The 15,341-nt window shown below is 39.6% G+C and overlaps 1 protein-coding gene across 3 annotated transcripts in view; it reads left to right on the top strand.

Moving 5' to 3' along the window:
* Dnai4 (dynein axonemal intermediate chain 4) overlaps positions 1-14,270 on the top strand; it is a 64,262-nt gene extending 49,992 nt beyond the window's left edge. For 2 of the 3 annotated variants that reach the window (XM_036179699.1, XM_036179698.1), the window contains 6 exons: positions 1,573-1,730; positions 2,055-2,176; positions 5,378-5,476; positions 5,949-6,175; positions 7,153-7,309; positions 13,986-14,270. In XM_036179699.1, the coding sequence (XP_036035592.1) occupies positions 1,573-1,730; positions 2,055-2,176; positions 5,378-5,476; positions 5,949-6,175; positions 7,153-7,309; positions 13,986-14,027 (805 nt within the window). In that variant the 3' untranslated portion in view covers positions 14,028-14,270. The other variant, XM_036179700.1, reaches the window with a different exon arrangement.
* Positions 14,271-15,341: the final 1,071 nt, after the last annotated feature.

Here is a 15,341-nt window from a genome sequence, read left to right as displayed (position 1 = left end):
TACCTCCTTCATGCTCTTCTCCGCCTACCTTACCAATAAGCTTACCTTTGCTTAGTGGTTTATTGAGAATCTTAAACTATCGCTTTGATATCATCTTCTCTAAGAAACTTCATTCTCTTCTTCTGTACTCCACGCACCTCAATCTTAATGCTTCTCGAACTACACAGACTGTTGGTTGGTGAGTAGACAGATGGGCAGATCTTTCTGAGCTCCTCTGTAATCTCAGTGAGAGCAAAGGGGAGGCTTTTTTCTGTATTCTCATTATGTCATACAATATTTAGCATGTAACAGCAGTACATCTTTGAGAAAGAATGTATGAGTGAATGAGTAAGTTACAAGGAGAATACGGGCAGGTAAAAAGAAAAGATAGTTAAATAAGTTAGCTGATTGTTATTTGTTTGTCTTTCAGACCAGATCTCAGAGTGGCTAAGATGTGGTGGTGTATTTGAAGCAGTGTTAGAATAAACTTACTTGAGACAGGCTATAGTCATGAAAGCGGAAGTTCTTAATACTGAAGTTATTTGTATAGATTTACTGGCATGGGCCCTGGTGCTTGTTTCTAGGAAAAGGGCCCATATTTTCTAACCAAACATTCAAAGCTATCCTTTAACTATAAGTACAAAACTATTATTATTAGAAAGTTTATATAAAATAATCAAGAGAATCAGTAACAGGAACAGAGCACTCCATTTGTCAGATAGGAAATGTCAGTAATCTGAGAGATATTTTTAAGTTTTTTAAAAAAGCTAACTCTCAAAAGCAAGCTTAGTGGGTCATCCTAAAAGTATGGAGAGATGAATGAAATGTAGCAAGGATTGTTTATTTGAATAACAGTCCAAAGACTAATTGATTTGGCCAATGGAAAAGAAACTATAAAAATAAAGTTACTTATACAACATGTCTAAAGAGTGGATATGTAAGTCAAAAAATATAGATTCTAAGAAGAAATGTTTTCTTTTGTATTCCTCTTTTTTTAAAAAGGCAATAGAATTATAGGTCAGTAAAAATTTCCTTTTTTAAAAAAAAAGAAATACCATATTAAATATTAAAGTAAAGTGGTTAACTATTCAAAAGTATGGTGGTTGTTGAGTACACAAATAAATAAGGAAATAACTAACGAAATAAATATATTTTTTTTAAAAAAAAGGAGTCAGTGAGGTGGCTGAGCAATTAAAGGCACTTTCCACTGAACATGATGACCTGTGATGGATATCATCCCTACATTCCCATCATAAAAGAGAGAATGACTCTAGAACTATTGTCTGGCGCACACACACACACACATACACACACACACACACACACACACACACACACACACACGCACACACACATACACGCCACCTCCATGCGCACAAGTGCCCTGGGATACATGCAGCAGCCCCCAGCCCCACCCCAGGCACACAGAATAAATACAAATGCAAAAGAATATCTAAGTATCAATTTGAACAATAAAAGCATCATTATCTGAGTAGAAAATTGGTCCTTTAGGGAATTGTCCTTATCAATTATACGCTAAGGTCTTCCAGATTTATTTAAATAATTATTATTTGGCATTTCTGTCTGTTTTAGTGAGTCACCTCTAAAGCATTTGGGACCTGTTTGGCAAGTGCAGTGGATAGAACAGGACAGAGGAAATACAGGGGACGACAAAAGAGAAATCTTGGTGTCTATATCAGCCGACGGAAGGATCGCCAAGTGGATTATTCGCAAAGGACTGGATTGTCATGGTAAAAACCAGAGGAGAGCCCATTTTATTAGACATGAAACTAAAGATCCTGGATGAGAAACATTTCTGTGTAAAAGCTGACCGGCCGATTTTGGCTTGGTTGGTAGGTGAAAAATCTGGAGTTGGTCGTTGCTTTCTGGGCATCCAGATTTGTTTTGTCCCATGTTTAATCTAAACATATGCATACAATTAATTTGCAAAAGAGACAGATGTGATGCTAAGTGTACCTTTTCATGCAGGTAAATAACAAGCCGTGCACATATTCATAGACATGTACGTGTATACACGCGCATACAAACGCACACACACATTTCTTCCTGTAAAGATTTGATGCGACTGAAGCGGACCACGGCTGCAAGCAACAAGAAGGGAGGGGAGAAGGAGAAGAAGGGCGAGGCCCTGATATCTCGACAGGCTCCCGGGATGTGCTTCGCTTTTCACCCCAAGGTAAATGCGTTTCCACCATCACACACGCGCGCGCGCGCGCACACACACACACACACACACACACACACACACACACACACACACACATCAGTGTAGATATGGCTGCCAATGTGAGGCAGAGTGATAGAGATGAGCTGTGGCAGAATTGACTCTCCTTACAACCACATGCATAATAGGTGTGAATCTCCTCGATGTCTTGGCAACTCTGCTCCTCTGTTGTACTTGTGTAAATCAACTCTGGAATATCTGTTTCACTAGATGTGAACACAACCGCTTCTGGTTGTCTTTGGCTTCTACTTGCTTGAAATATCAGTTTGTATCCTTCTTATTCTCTGTGTGTCTTTGCTAGGGAGATGTATTTCTGAATCTTCAGACCATTTACATTTAGTGCTATTATTGAGAAGGATTGCTGATTCCTATATTTTCTTCACTTCTTTTCTTGTTAATTTAACAGTTAATTAACTGTTATTTGCCCCTCTCCCAGTCATATATGGGGCTTGATGTTTAACAGAGCTGTACAAAGCCAGGCAGTAGTGGCACGCACCTTCAATCCTAGCACTCAAGAGGCAGAGGCGGGAGGATCTCTGGGTTCAAGGCCAGCCTGGGCTACAAAATGAGTTCTAGGATAGCCGGGGCTTCACAGGGAAAACCTGTTTGGAAAAGAAAAGAAAAGAAAAGAAAAGAAAAGAAAAGAAAAGAAAAGAAAAGAAAAGAAAAAACAAACCAGAGCTGTACTTGATTTCTTCTTTCCATTTGTGTGTTTATTTCTTTTTGTTGTTGTTGTTGTTGGTTGGTTGTTTTGTCTTGTTTTTCGAGACAGGGTTTCTCTGTGTAGTTTTGCATCTTTCCTGGAACTCACTTGGAAGGCCAGGCTGGCCTTGAACTCACAGAGATCAGCCTGCCTCTGCCTCCCGAGTGCTGGGATTAAAGGCGTGCGCCACCACTGCCCAGCTGTGTGTTTATTTCTATGATGAACTTTTATCCCCTGTACTCTCATGATTGAGATGGTTTTTCTTCTTCTCTTTGTCAAGGATTCTTCCACGTCTCTTCAGCATTGCAGGCTTAGGTCATGAGTTGCTTTAGTTCGTTAAAATGAGTTTAGAAAACATTTATTTTTCCATCCACTTTAAAAGTGGAGAGCTTTGATGGTTTATTATTTAATTTTCCTCATCACCATGACCCAGTACCTCACACAGGCAACTTAAGTGAAGACAGACTTAGCTGCTCACAGTTTTATGGTAGGGAAGACATGACATCATCCAGACTGGCAGAAGTTGTTCCTAGCGTGGCTAGGGAGCATGCCACAGCTGGCTCACATCTCAGTGGATTATGAAAACGGAAATCTTTGGCCTGACATGGGCATGTGATTACACCTCATAGCCCAATCCCCATGACTACTTTCTCCTTCCAGCAAGGCTCACCATCGTACAAACCAGTACCACCAGCTAGGGAACCACATGTTCTGCTCTGGGAACCTTTGGAGGCCATTTCATATTTAGTTCACAACAGCTTCTTGTAATAGTCTTCTTGTTCCACTGTTACCTATTTCAGGCCTTGGGACACACCAACATGTTTTTCCTGGCCTTGACAGTTTCCACTGAGAAGTGTGATGTTCCTATGATCTGTTGTCATTTACATGCATTTGGCATTTTCCTTTTGCAGCTTTTAATGTCCTGTGAAAAGATTGCTTACTGGTCATGTCTATTTAGAGTTTTAAATATCCCTTGCACTTGGATTCCCATTTCCATGTTGGGAAACTTATTGTCTTTGAAGAGAGAGGTTTTTTGTTTGTTTGTTTGTTTTATGCCTTTTGTGTTTTTTGTTTGTTTGTTTTTTATCACAGCACCTTCTGTACCATGAACTCCCAGAATTGGTTTCCTTGTTACTACTGGAGTTCACGAGAGTTGTGGTTATACTGTTTATTATTTTTTGTTTCATGCTGATGTCTGAATGTGGAATTTTCTCCTCGTTGGTTTTCATCCTCAACAGCCTGCAGCTGACTTTCTCATCCACGTTGCTGACCTCTTTAAGCGGATCCTGAATTGACTTTCCTAAGTTCTTCATCTGCTTGTTTGCCCCCATTTTGAAGTCATCATCATTTTTTCAGGTAGATTTGAATTCTTGGTGCAGCATTTTAACCTCTTTAGTATCTTTGTATTTGATAATTGAGGCTTTGATTATTTTCTGGTTGAATCTCATCTTCTTTTTTCTTATTTCTTATATATCTGTTTCTCAATTTATACACCTGTTGGAATGGATGTTTCTCTGGTTTTATTGAGGAGTCTTCTTGATAAACGGGATTCTTTTCAGTCAGTCCATAGTACCACTCAGAATGGATTAAATAAGCCACCTAACACCACACTAACTCAAATACATTAATATGCTTATCATTTCTTTAAATACACTTAAAGTCTCTTTATGATTGCCTCTTCCAAAGTTAAAGTCAATTACTATATCGTCAAATGCCATTGGACAGAAAGTGATGAAAATATTGTTATTTTATGATTTTTAAAATTAGAGTAAAATTTAAAATGCTAAATTAATACAGAAAGTAATAGAGCAGGAGATGGGGAAAGAAGCAAGGTTAATAAAGGGAGGAAAGGAGAGCAATGTGAAGAGAGTGGGGTGGGAAAATACCTCTGTGACCTCACAGATGGGGGATTTTGGAAAAGCACAAAATGTTATCTTACAAGGTGAGAACATGTGTTTGTAAATAGTCAATATGGGGTGAAAAGAAAAGCTGCATACCAGGACAAGATATTTGTAACATATGCAATGGGTTCTAGAATGTCTAAAGAGTTTATATGAGTGGATATGAAAAAAGATCTTCAAATAAAATAAGGGAAATAATAGATGACCAATAAGCATAAAGATCCCAGTCTTACTAATATTCACATCCATGAGGCTTAAACCCTCGCAAATTTTACAGCTAATAGAACGACAACGTAGGATTTCTGTTGTCATCAAGCTCTGTGGTCAAAGGGAGTTCTTATGCTGATGGTACTAAAAGCTTCCTGGAGTACAGGCGTGCTTTCCCATACTTGGCTTTAAAGTCTTTCAAGGAGGTATCATCACTGTAAAGTCATAAAATAAGGACAAAAATTATATCTGAGATAGTATTTCTTTTGGTTATTGAATGGGTTTAGTATAAGTTAAATTAGCTGCTCTTGTATTTAATGCCTGGCATGCCTTGTGTTGTAGGACACAAATATCTATCTGGCTGGCACAGAAGAAGGCCTTATTCACAAGTGTTCCTGTTCATACAATGAGCAATACCTGGAGACCTATAGAGGACACAAGGTCAGCTTAGTTCTAGTAGATTTGGAAACTGTATCTCATGATACTTTTAAAAGGCATATACAATGTGTTTAACAGATACAATAATTTACAACTGAGGTAGTAACCCCTTGAATAAGTGTGTGTGCTGATCCCAAGGAAACATTGTCTCTTGCTTTTATATATATATATATATATATATATATATATATATATATATATATATTGATTATTTGTTTCTTTATGATCATCTCTTTCAAATTTCTTTTTTTTTGTAACATAGTTTCTGGCCATTTTTTTCAAGTGTATTTTTATTATTGAATAATTAAAGGAAGATTCAAGTTACAGTCTTGCTTTTAGTCAAATCAGTCTATGTAATGCTCAGTGGTGTGTGTGTAGCTTCTAGAAATCTTGGTGACTTTTAACTTATTAGCCAAGTTTAAACTATAAAATGTTAAATATTCTTTACCTATGCATGGCATTTTTGCATTTCCAGGGTCCAGTGTATAAAGTTGTATGGAACCCATTTTGTCCTGACGTCTTCTTGAGCTGCTCTGCAGACTGGGGAGTCATGATCTGGCATCAGGAGACTGTCAAGCCATTTTTGAGTTTTTACCCAACCACCTTTGTTGTTTATGATGTCGCCTGGTCTCCAAAGTCCTCCTACATTTTTGCTGCTGCAAATGAGAGCAGAGTAGAGATTTGGAACCTCCAGATCAGCACGTACGTGTTGAATGGTAACGTCTGAGTGAGGGCTCCTGCAGAGACAGTTCAGATCCCACCAGCACTCTTACAGCTTTGTCATCAGGTAGAGGGTGCTGTGGCTCAATGGCAGCCACCAGCAAGTTAAATGACGTATACAATAGCATGGCTATTTAATCCCTTGGTTTGAATTTTCCTGGTACAACTATAGTCTCCAGGGCAATGCTTCTCTGGAAACAGAAGAAAGAAGCTGCCTCTCCTGTTTTCAGAGCACAGGTGGTTGTTTTCATGACCAAGACTAAGAACTGTCCCAATTGACAGCGGCCTTATGCTTCAGCAGTTCATGTAGGTCCAAATATTCTTCTTCTCTGAAGAGATAATCATGGCGGCCTGTGGTAGGGCTTTGCCTGCTATATACAGTGAATTTCATAGGCATAGTTGTATTGCACTTCACAGCACTTTCTCATTAAGGCCTTCAACTAATTTGATGAAGCATAACTATACTGTGGAAGGAAAGGAGCTTTGTTTAAATTCTAGCTGTAATGTTCAACACAGCTGAGAGCTGGGAGACACAGAGGGAGAGATACAGACAGACAGACACAGACATAGAGAGACATACAGAAACAGAGACAGACAGACAGACACACAGAGAGAGACAGACAGGGACAGAGAGAACAAAAGCTTTCAGTGATGGCAAGTGGGTGTTTGACATACAAAATTAACTGAGTTGACACACAAAATTAACCAGCACAAAAACTCAAGTTTATGTGTTCACATTTAAGTTAGGGATTAAATTTACCTGTTGCAATAGACTTGTTGAAGAAATGAAGTTTTATTTATTAGGAGAAGAAGTTATTCTGAATTTGGAAATACTTTAGGAGATTTTTGGTTTGCTACATTAAATTTTTTAAAAAATCAAACCTTTTTTTCAGTTTGTATCTTTTAAAAGACCATTTTAATGTGACACCTGAATTTACAGATAAACTATTTCATTACAGTTTGGACCCTCTGATTGTGAATGTTGCTAACCCTGGAATCAAGTTCACAACCATTCTCTTTGCCAAACAGACGGACTGTCTTCTAGTGGGAGACAGCGACGGGCAGGTTGCAGTCTATGAACTGAGAAATATGCCCACTGCTTCAGACAGTGGCCGGGTAAGACTCAGATGCAAAATATTTAGTTCCTTTTGTGTATCTGTAACTTTGGATTGTAACTTTGAAGTATGTCATGGATGTGCATTTGGTAAGTGGCAGATGTCAGAGGTGTGGTAATGTGGGAGTTCCAAGAGTCGCTGCTTCTTAGTACACATGGTGTCTACCAAGCTTGTCTTCAGTCAGCCTCAGTTCCTTAGTTATAGAAGATAAATAGTGAGAATATGATGACTCCTCATAAGGACCTTAAACACTGTCTGAAGGAACTCAATATCACGTCTACTATGTCACCAGGGCTTAGACAGTAGTAGATGTAACTGAAATAAATGTCCTCAGATATTGTCTACTGTTCTTGAAGTGAAAATCACTTTCTGGTACTTTACGTTATGTAGCTATTCAAATGGGAGCGTTATGTTGCCAATCTTGACAAAAAGCTCACTATCATCAAAGCAACTTTATTTTTATGATAGATTTTCAGTTTTCCTTTGTTTTTATTGTTATTGCAAATAAGAATCTGGTATATATCCTAATATAAAAAAATAGTAAAACCATATAAGTAATAGTTTAAAAAACACTGAGTCTAATAAAGAGTGGGCATGGGTCAAGAACAGCCATTCACAAAAATGTGGATGATTTAATATACTTTAAAAAGTTTCTAAACTAAAAAGTGATATGTTTTCACCATTGAATTGACAAGTTTTTTTTAGAATATGTCCAGGCCGACTAAGTTACTAGACATCTGCTAGGCTAAGTCCTTTACTATTGAGGTCAGGCTAGAAACCGGTGGATTGTCTCTGGGAACAGTTTGACAATGTGAAGCTGCCACTTAGAGCTGTTGAGGGTTATGTGGATTGCCATGAACCAGTAAGTCCATTCTTGCAACTTTTTACTTTTTATCATCTTTCTGCCTAAACCCCTCGGGGCTTGTTCCTTCACCTACTTCAGGTCTTTGCTGAAATGTCGCTTGTTCAGTAAAGACTTTTTTGATCATCTCGTTTAAAACTGTAATCTCTGTTCTCTCCACGCTCCCTGTCCATCTCTCTCCATCACTTATTTTTCTTGATAGCACTCACCCTTTAATATTCTATGCTCTTATTTATGTATTTTAAAAGGTATTTGTACATGCCCCCAAACTAGAATGGAAACCATGATTTTTGCCTATTTTGTGCTAGGCTATATTTCCATTAATTAGTTCAGCAACACAGGTATACAGTAAATGTCTGTTGAATCAATGTGCTTTGAAAAACTATGAGAAATCAGAATGTATTGTAACTACCATTTCTTAAAGGGAAAGATCGTGAATGAGTTTTAGTTTTTCAGTTTAGTTGTTTTCTTTTCTAGTATATGTAAAGAACTCTAATAATCGGGAAAAATAAGCCCAATATTTTTTAAATGAATAAATATATAAAATACTAATTCACCCAAGAGGAATCTACAATACCAAAATATCTTCCCTCTCACTAGCATTTATAAAATACACAGCTGAAATTATGTAAAATAGTAGCTAACACTGATTGAATGGTTATAATCTAACCAATATCAAATGTTAGCAAGGATCATAAGAATATATATATTACATATATGTATATGCCTCTTTGGAGAACATTTCAATAAAACAGAAAAATAACATACCCTAGAAGTCCTGATAACAAGGAAATAACTTCTCATCCATGTTAGGTAGCCAACAAGGATAATAATGTGGTTATTTTTCTTTCATAGGTCTTCCTGAAGCACCCTTTATATGTAGAAGTATGACTTAGTCTACACTTATATAATAGAGGTTCAAGTGCTGTATAACAGGGAAATCCCAGTAGACCATCCACTTTCACTTGATTATAGATTCTGTTTTTCAGTATATGATTGCCAGTCTGGATTGCCCAGTTACACATTTACATAACAAATGTCAGGAAGCCTGATACATACAATTCTTTTGTGTATAAATCAATATTAAAACACCAAATATGTAAAGATTTCTTTATGCAGAAAATATTAAAATTATGTTTGATTTTTATAGATGATGCTTCTTTTTATCAGAATAAAAACAATACTATTAAACTGGGCGGTGGTGGCACATGCCTTTAATCCCAGTACAGGCAGATCTTTGTGAGTTCGAGGCCAGCCTTGGCTACCAAGTTAGTCCCAGGAAAGGTGCAAAGCTACACAGAAAAACCCTGTCTCGAAAAACAAAACAAAAAAAGTACTATTAAAGTTCATTGAAGATATTATTTCTCATTTGACTGAGATGTGCATCAAACAGTGTTGGCTAGGGAGTGATGAGACATCTTCTCACAGAAGTGTGTGACTCGGCCATCTCAGTGCCTCACTTGGCAGGCTTCAGTTCATTTATCATGATACTTTCACTATCCAGTCAGGCTCCAACACTCAGCTGTTTATTTGCTGTCTTCCTAGATTCTGTATATCCCCAAGGGTTTTATTTCATTGGTTATGGTGTGGAATATATACTAATGAGGGCTGAAGAAATGTTTCAGAGGTTAAGAGTGCACACTGCTCTTACAGAGGATCCACGTTCTTTTCTCAGCACCCAGCTCACAACGGCCTATAACTCCAGCTCTAGGACACAGGATACATGTGCCTTTTCTGGAATCCAAGGGCACCCACAAGCACATACACATTTACACAGAGAGAGACACAAGAATAAAAATAAAAAGAAACTTTTGGAGACACAGGAATGAGAAAACAGTGAATCTGTTTATAGCAGTCATATAGTGTCTATATTGATAAATCAGAAGTAATTCTAGATGATTACTAATAGAGGACTGGATCATTGGAATATATCACCTTACTACCTTTATATGTATCTCCACAAACATAGACATTTAAATGATAGGCATATTACTACAATAATATGACAAATTTTGAATAAATGTAGAAAAGAAAATTTTAGGAAGGTGGGTACAATATTCAAAAATTCATGTAAAAGATAAATGTGACACAGCCGGGCAGTGGTGGCACACACCTTTGATCCCAGCACTCAGAGGCAGAGGCAGGTGGATCTCTGAGTTCGAGACCAGCCTGGTCTACAGAGTGAGTTCCCAAACAGAACCAGGCTACACAGAGAAACCCTGTCTCAAAAAACAAACAAAAAAGCTCGAGGTGGTGGTTCATGCCTGTAATCTCAATGCTGAAGAGACCCAAGGAGGAGGATTGCAAGTTTAAGCCATGGTCTACATGAGAGCTTCAGTCTAGTCTGGTCCACAGAGCTGAGAGCCTGTTTCAGCAACTAGCAAACACATGTGCGCACACACACACATGAAACTAACAAGCCCTGTTCTCAGTGAACAGAATTCTAGTTAGAAGTATAAAATGCAGACACAACATGCTTCATTTTTATGTTTGGATCTTGATTGGTTCGAACCATCTTTTCATTTGAACAGTATGTTCTACAAATGGAAATTTAAGTTGACAGAGTTTGAATGGTGAGCGAATTTTTCCTTTAATAAATGTGCCCCATACATTAGTGAGTGAGTGCATTTTCGTGATTGTGGTCAATGTCTTTGAAAGGTTTAGTGCTACTTCTGTGAGTATAACCTACCCCTCCTCCTCCACGGTTTTTGGAAAACAGTTGTAGCCCCAGTATAATATGAAGCACTTCTTATCAAGATACTCTATCAAGTGCCATCCTGACTCTTCCATTAATTTCAACCAAGAGTGTGTCAGAGATTTGGAGGGCTTTTCTATAGGAAAGATGTCTACCGGATTTCTAAGGCTGCGTCTGACAAGTGGCTGCTAAGGAAAGACAGGCTAGGAAGGTGTACAAAGGGAACTTCAGGACTGCCAAGGGAGCTCAGCACATAAAGGTGCTTGTTGTGCAAGCCTGGCTACCTGAGCTCAATTCCTTGAAACCTTAAGATGGAGTGCAGGGCCGGGGAGGGGGGACCCACTCCTCAAAGTCGTCCTCTGACTTCCACACGGTCAGCATGGCTCGTGCACCTGCAAACACACTTTTACTTTTATAGGAAAGCTCTGTTTCTTTTATCAAAAAATAAACAAGTCAGAGAGGCTTTTGTTGATTTGGGGTGTGTGTGTGTGTGGTGTGTGTGTGTGTGTGTGTGTGTGTGTGTGTGTGTGTGTGTGGTGTGTGGTGTGCGTGCGCGAGCGCGTGCAGACACTGGGGAGGACATCGGTTGTCTTGCTCTGTCATTGTCTTACTCACCTGAGGCAGTCTTACTCTCACTGAAGCTGGAGCTAGATGAGCAGTCAGCAGCTCTCACTGCCCCTCCCGTCTCCACCCACCCACAGCACTGGGGGGGCGGGCACTCCCAGGACTGTACCCAGCTTTTTAGGGAGGTTCTGGGGATCTGAACTCAGGTCCCCATGCTTGCACAGCAAGGGCTCTTCCCCTCTGAGCCATCGCTCCAGTCCATATTTGTTGATTTGGATAGCTATGTATTTTGTAAATAAAGAAAGCTGCCCTGCAGCCCTTGTGCCTGGTGTGCTAGAGAAGCATCCAGTGGATTGGTACAAGCTTTTGGACCCCATGTTCTTTCTCTCATTGCTGTGGCCTGCCGGTAGAAGGATTTTGATTCTTGGGTTCTAAGAGCCTTAAGTGGAATGATTTCTGACATTTTGGTGCTTCCTGGAGTCCAAGGGAAAAGTAGGAAGAAGTGTGATAATACATGGCAGAAGGTTGGTTCCAGGCCTGGCCCATCAAAGGGACTCTGATTAGGGTAATGTAAGCAAGTGCCATAGCCACATCTTGAGAACTGACAAAAAAGTAAGTACAGCCAGGATGTAAAAGAATAGAGAAAGATTCATGAGCCACAGCAAACAAGGAGAACAGAGGAATTATTGCCAAAGCAGTGCCTGTCTTGCTTAATGGCTAACAGTAACACCAGGTTGCTGTGTGACATGAACATGGGACCATGTCCAGGGCTTGCAATTATAACTTTGTAGCATAGCTAACTATTGACAGGATGTACCACCTCTTATCTTTCATGGTAGTGGAAGTACCAACCCTTTCTTGATAAGATGAAGGTCAGTCGGTAGGCATCTAAGTTTTGGTTTAAGGAGTTATGGTTTAGGAATTCACTGGAAGTCAACTCGATGGGCCTTTTAGGAAGCATCCCTTTCCATGACTAGTCTGTAGTGATTGCTCTTGTATACTTCATTGGCTACTATGGCTCAGTGTACAGATGTTTGCCATATCCTTCTCTGTTTGGGATATATATATATATATATATATATATATATATATATATATATATATTCTTAACTAAAGGAGAATATTTAGAAGGTGGGATGTTTAAAATGGGGTTTAAAACATAGACATGTAATGTAATAGAGTACTGTTGAAAGATACTGAAGGCATTCTTGATTGATCAGATACGGAGTGTGCACTGTATGACAGGTCTATCACAGGCACTAAGGATATATCACTGAGCAAACAGCAGGACCGATCTAGCCCAAGTGGGAGACAGAAGCAGAAAGGGACAGCTTTGAGAAGCACAGTAAGGTTAGAAATGGCCAGGCGCTACATTGTTACACTGGACACTCTAGGCTAAGGAAGCACCAGTGAGTGCTGTGCAGGCCAGAGGGTGGGGACTGACTTCTGAGACACAGGGACTCCCTGGTCTGTAGCAGGAATCTTAAAAGGTCTTATTAATAAAAACAAACCTGAGACCAGTTATTGAGGTGAATGCTGGAAGATCAGAGAAGCAGAACAAGCCACAGCTACCTCACCTCACCAGTTCCTCAGCTGATCCTGTTTCCTTAGGCTGGAAGCCTCTGTGTCCTCATCTGAATGGGTCTCAGCTGAACTGCTGCTCGAAAAGCCTAAAAGCTTAACCAGCCAAATGCTTCCAGTTTTGGTCTTCACGCCTTATATATCTTTCTGCTTTCTGCCATCACTCCCTGAGATTAAAGGTTCGCTTTCTGGGATTAAAGGCGTGAGTCACCATGCTTGGCTGTATCCTTGAACAGATGGATTTCTGCCTCTGGAATGCTAGGATTAAAGGCGTGTGCTACCACTGCCTATCCTCCATGTTTAATATTGTGGCTGTTCTGTCTCTGACCCCAGATAAGTTTATTAGGGTGCACAATATTTCGGGGAACACAATACCACCACACTGGTCTGCAGAGGTTAGGTACCGTAGGCATCTCCAACTCCTATAACCGTCAGATGCCAATTTCCTCAGGATCCTCTTTGCCTTGTGGTAGCAAGAACTCAGCTCTTCGGTTTTCTCATGTTTCACGGATAAATTCTTGCGTTCTTCCCCCTCACCTTTGAGTTCCATCCTCTTGTATGCAATCATCTTGTAATTTTTTTTAAGTGTAAACCCACATGAAAATCAAGAAGCCAGTCTCTAAGTCAACCACTGACAGGTCAGGAAAGTACTAGAAATGCAGGTGAGCAAGCTCAGGCTTAGGCAGGACGGGAAACAGGAGGCGCTGAAACTGCCCGTCCATCAAACCCTTGTGAAATTGTTTGTCAAGTCTCATTAAAAGAGGCTTTCCTAGGGAAGCCGCTAGGTCCCAGGAAGCAAGTGTCATTATTTAAACCTGCGTCTGTTTGTTCACTCTTTTACAAGCCCGCTGGATGCCCATCAACTGTGTATACCCAACTTACAAGTTTCAAATGGCCTTTGAAAGACAGCTTTACTGTTCAGATTGAATTTTATTGTATTGTAATTGTGGGTTTTTTCTTCCTTTTTTTTTTCAGGGAGATGTAATAAACACTCTGCTTGGGCCCAAGACAAACTAACCAGGATAATTCATCATTCTTGTTACAGTTCGTTTTTTGTTAAAGGAGAAGGGAATAGCATTATATACTGTAAGCCAAGATTTTAGTTTTAAGGGGGCAATATGTGGTCTATACCCTCCATTTAAATTACATTAGCTTTTATTTCAGAAACATGTGGTTAGTTTATGATCTAAAACAGGCTAAAGATTTTTGTTGGGATTTTCTTCTCTCTCTCTCTCTCTCTCTCTCTCTCTCTCTCTCTCTCTCTTGGTTTGTTTGTTTGTTTGTTTTTTGTTTTTTGTTTTTTTTCTAGACAGGGTTTCTCTGTGTAACAGCCCTGGCTGTCCTGAAACTCACTGTGTAGACCAGGCTAGCCTTGAGCTCACAGAGATCTGCCTGCCTCAGCCTCCCCAGTGTTGAGATTAAAGGCGTGTGCCACCATGCCCAGCTGTGGGATTTTCTTAATTTTCTAAAGATGTTTCTGCTCCACTTCTTAGTCATATTTGAAGTATCTATTAGCAAATATACCTATAAAATGTTCAATAGCTTAGAAAATGATTTCTTTAAAATTTAGCTATTTTTAGAGTTACTTAATCTGCTGTCGTTAGAAGATAACATTCCAGCAACTGTCAAATCTGCTTCCCAAGCTTTGCTTTTGGGATTTACAATCACACAGCCACTTCAATGAGCACAGTGAGTTCTCCTACCCGACTTGGAACATCAATGCTGTCCTCCTAAATCTGAGCCCTGAAACCAGAAAACTTTGTCAGACCACTTGGCAAGGTGTGGGATGGAACAATAAATATCAGCATCACATTGTCCAGCTAGCTAGCATCCCATTCCCTGGTCACAGGGGTGTGGGTGTGGGTGGGGACACACTAATCTCAAATACATTGTTACCTTCCTCTGAAAGTCCAGAATCATCTGCAGTGAAGTTTTAGCCCAGACATAAGTTGTCTCAGCAGAAAATAGAAGGTCTCTGACCTTTACACTGGGTTAGGGAGTTTTCTAAAAAGTCCTAGAGAGAGATTGGCAGGAAGGGTGGAATATCCTTGACACACACACATACCCACTGACACAGACTGCTAAGAGGTGGTCCACATGGGTCCTTAACAAGTGTTCATGTGTTAAATGAGCCCACAGGGCATGGCAGCCTGTTCTATAAAGTGTTTTGAGTGGAGAAAAGAGACTGGGTGTGTGGAGTTCACAGAGACTCAGGAGGTCTTTTATGTCTATGCTAATGATAAGATCCATAGCAGTGAGAACTACTGATGACCAGCCACCATTGCCTCACCATCTCCATGTTTGGGGAGCTAGCCATTAAATAAAAGCAAG

Source organism: Onychomys torridus, chromosome 2, assembly GCF_903995425.1.
Source record: "Onychomys torridus chromosome 2, mOncTor1.1, whole genome shotgun sequence".
Classification (NCBI taxonomy): domain Eukaryota; kingdom Metazoa; phylum Chordata; class Mammalia; order Rodentia; family Cricetidae; genus Onychomys; species Onychomys torridus.
This window is presented reverse-complemented; position numbering and strand designations above follow the sequence as displayed.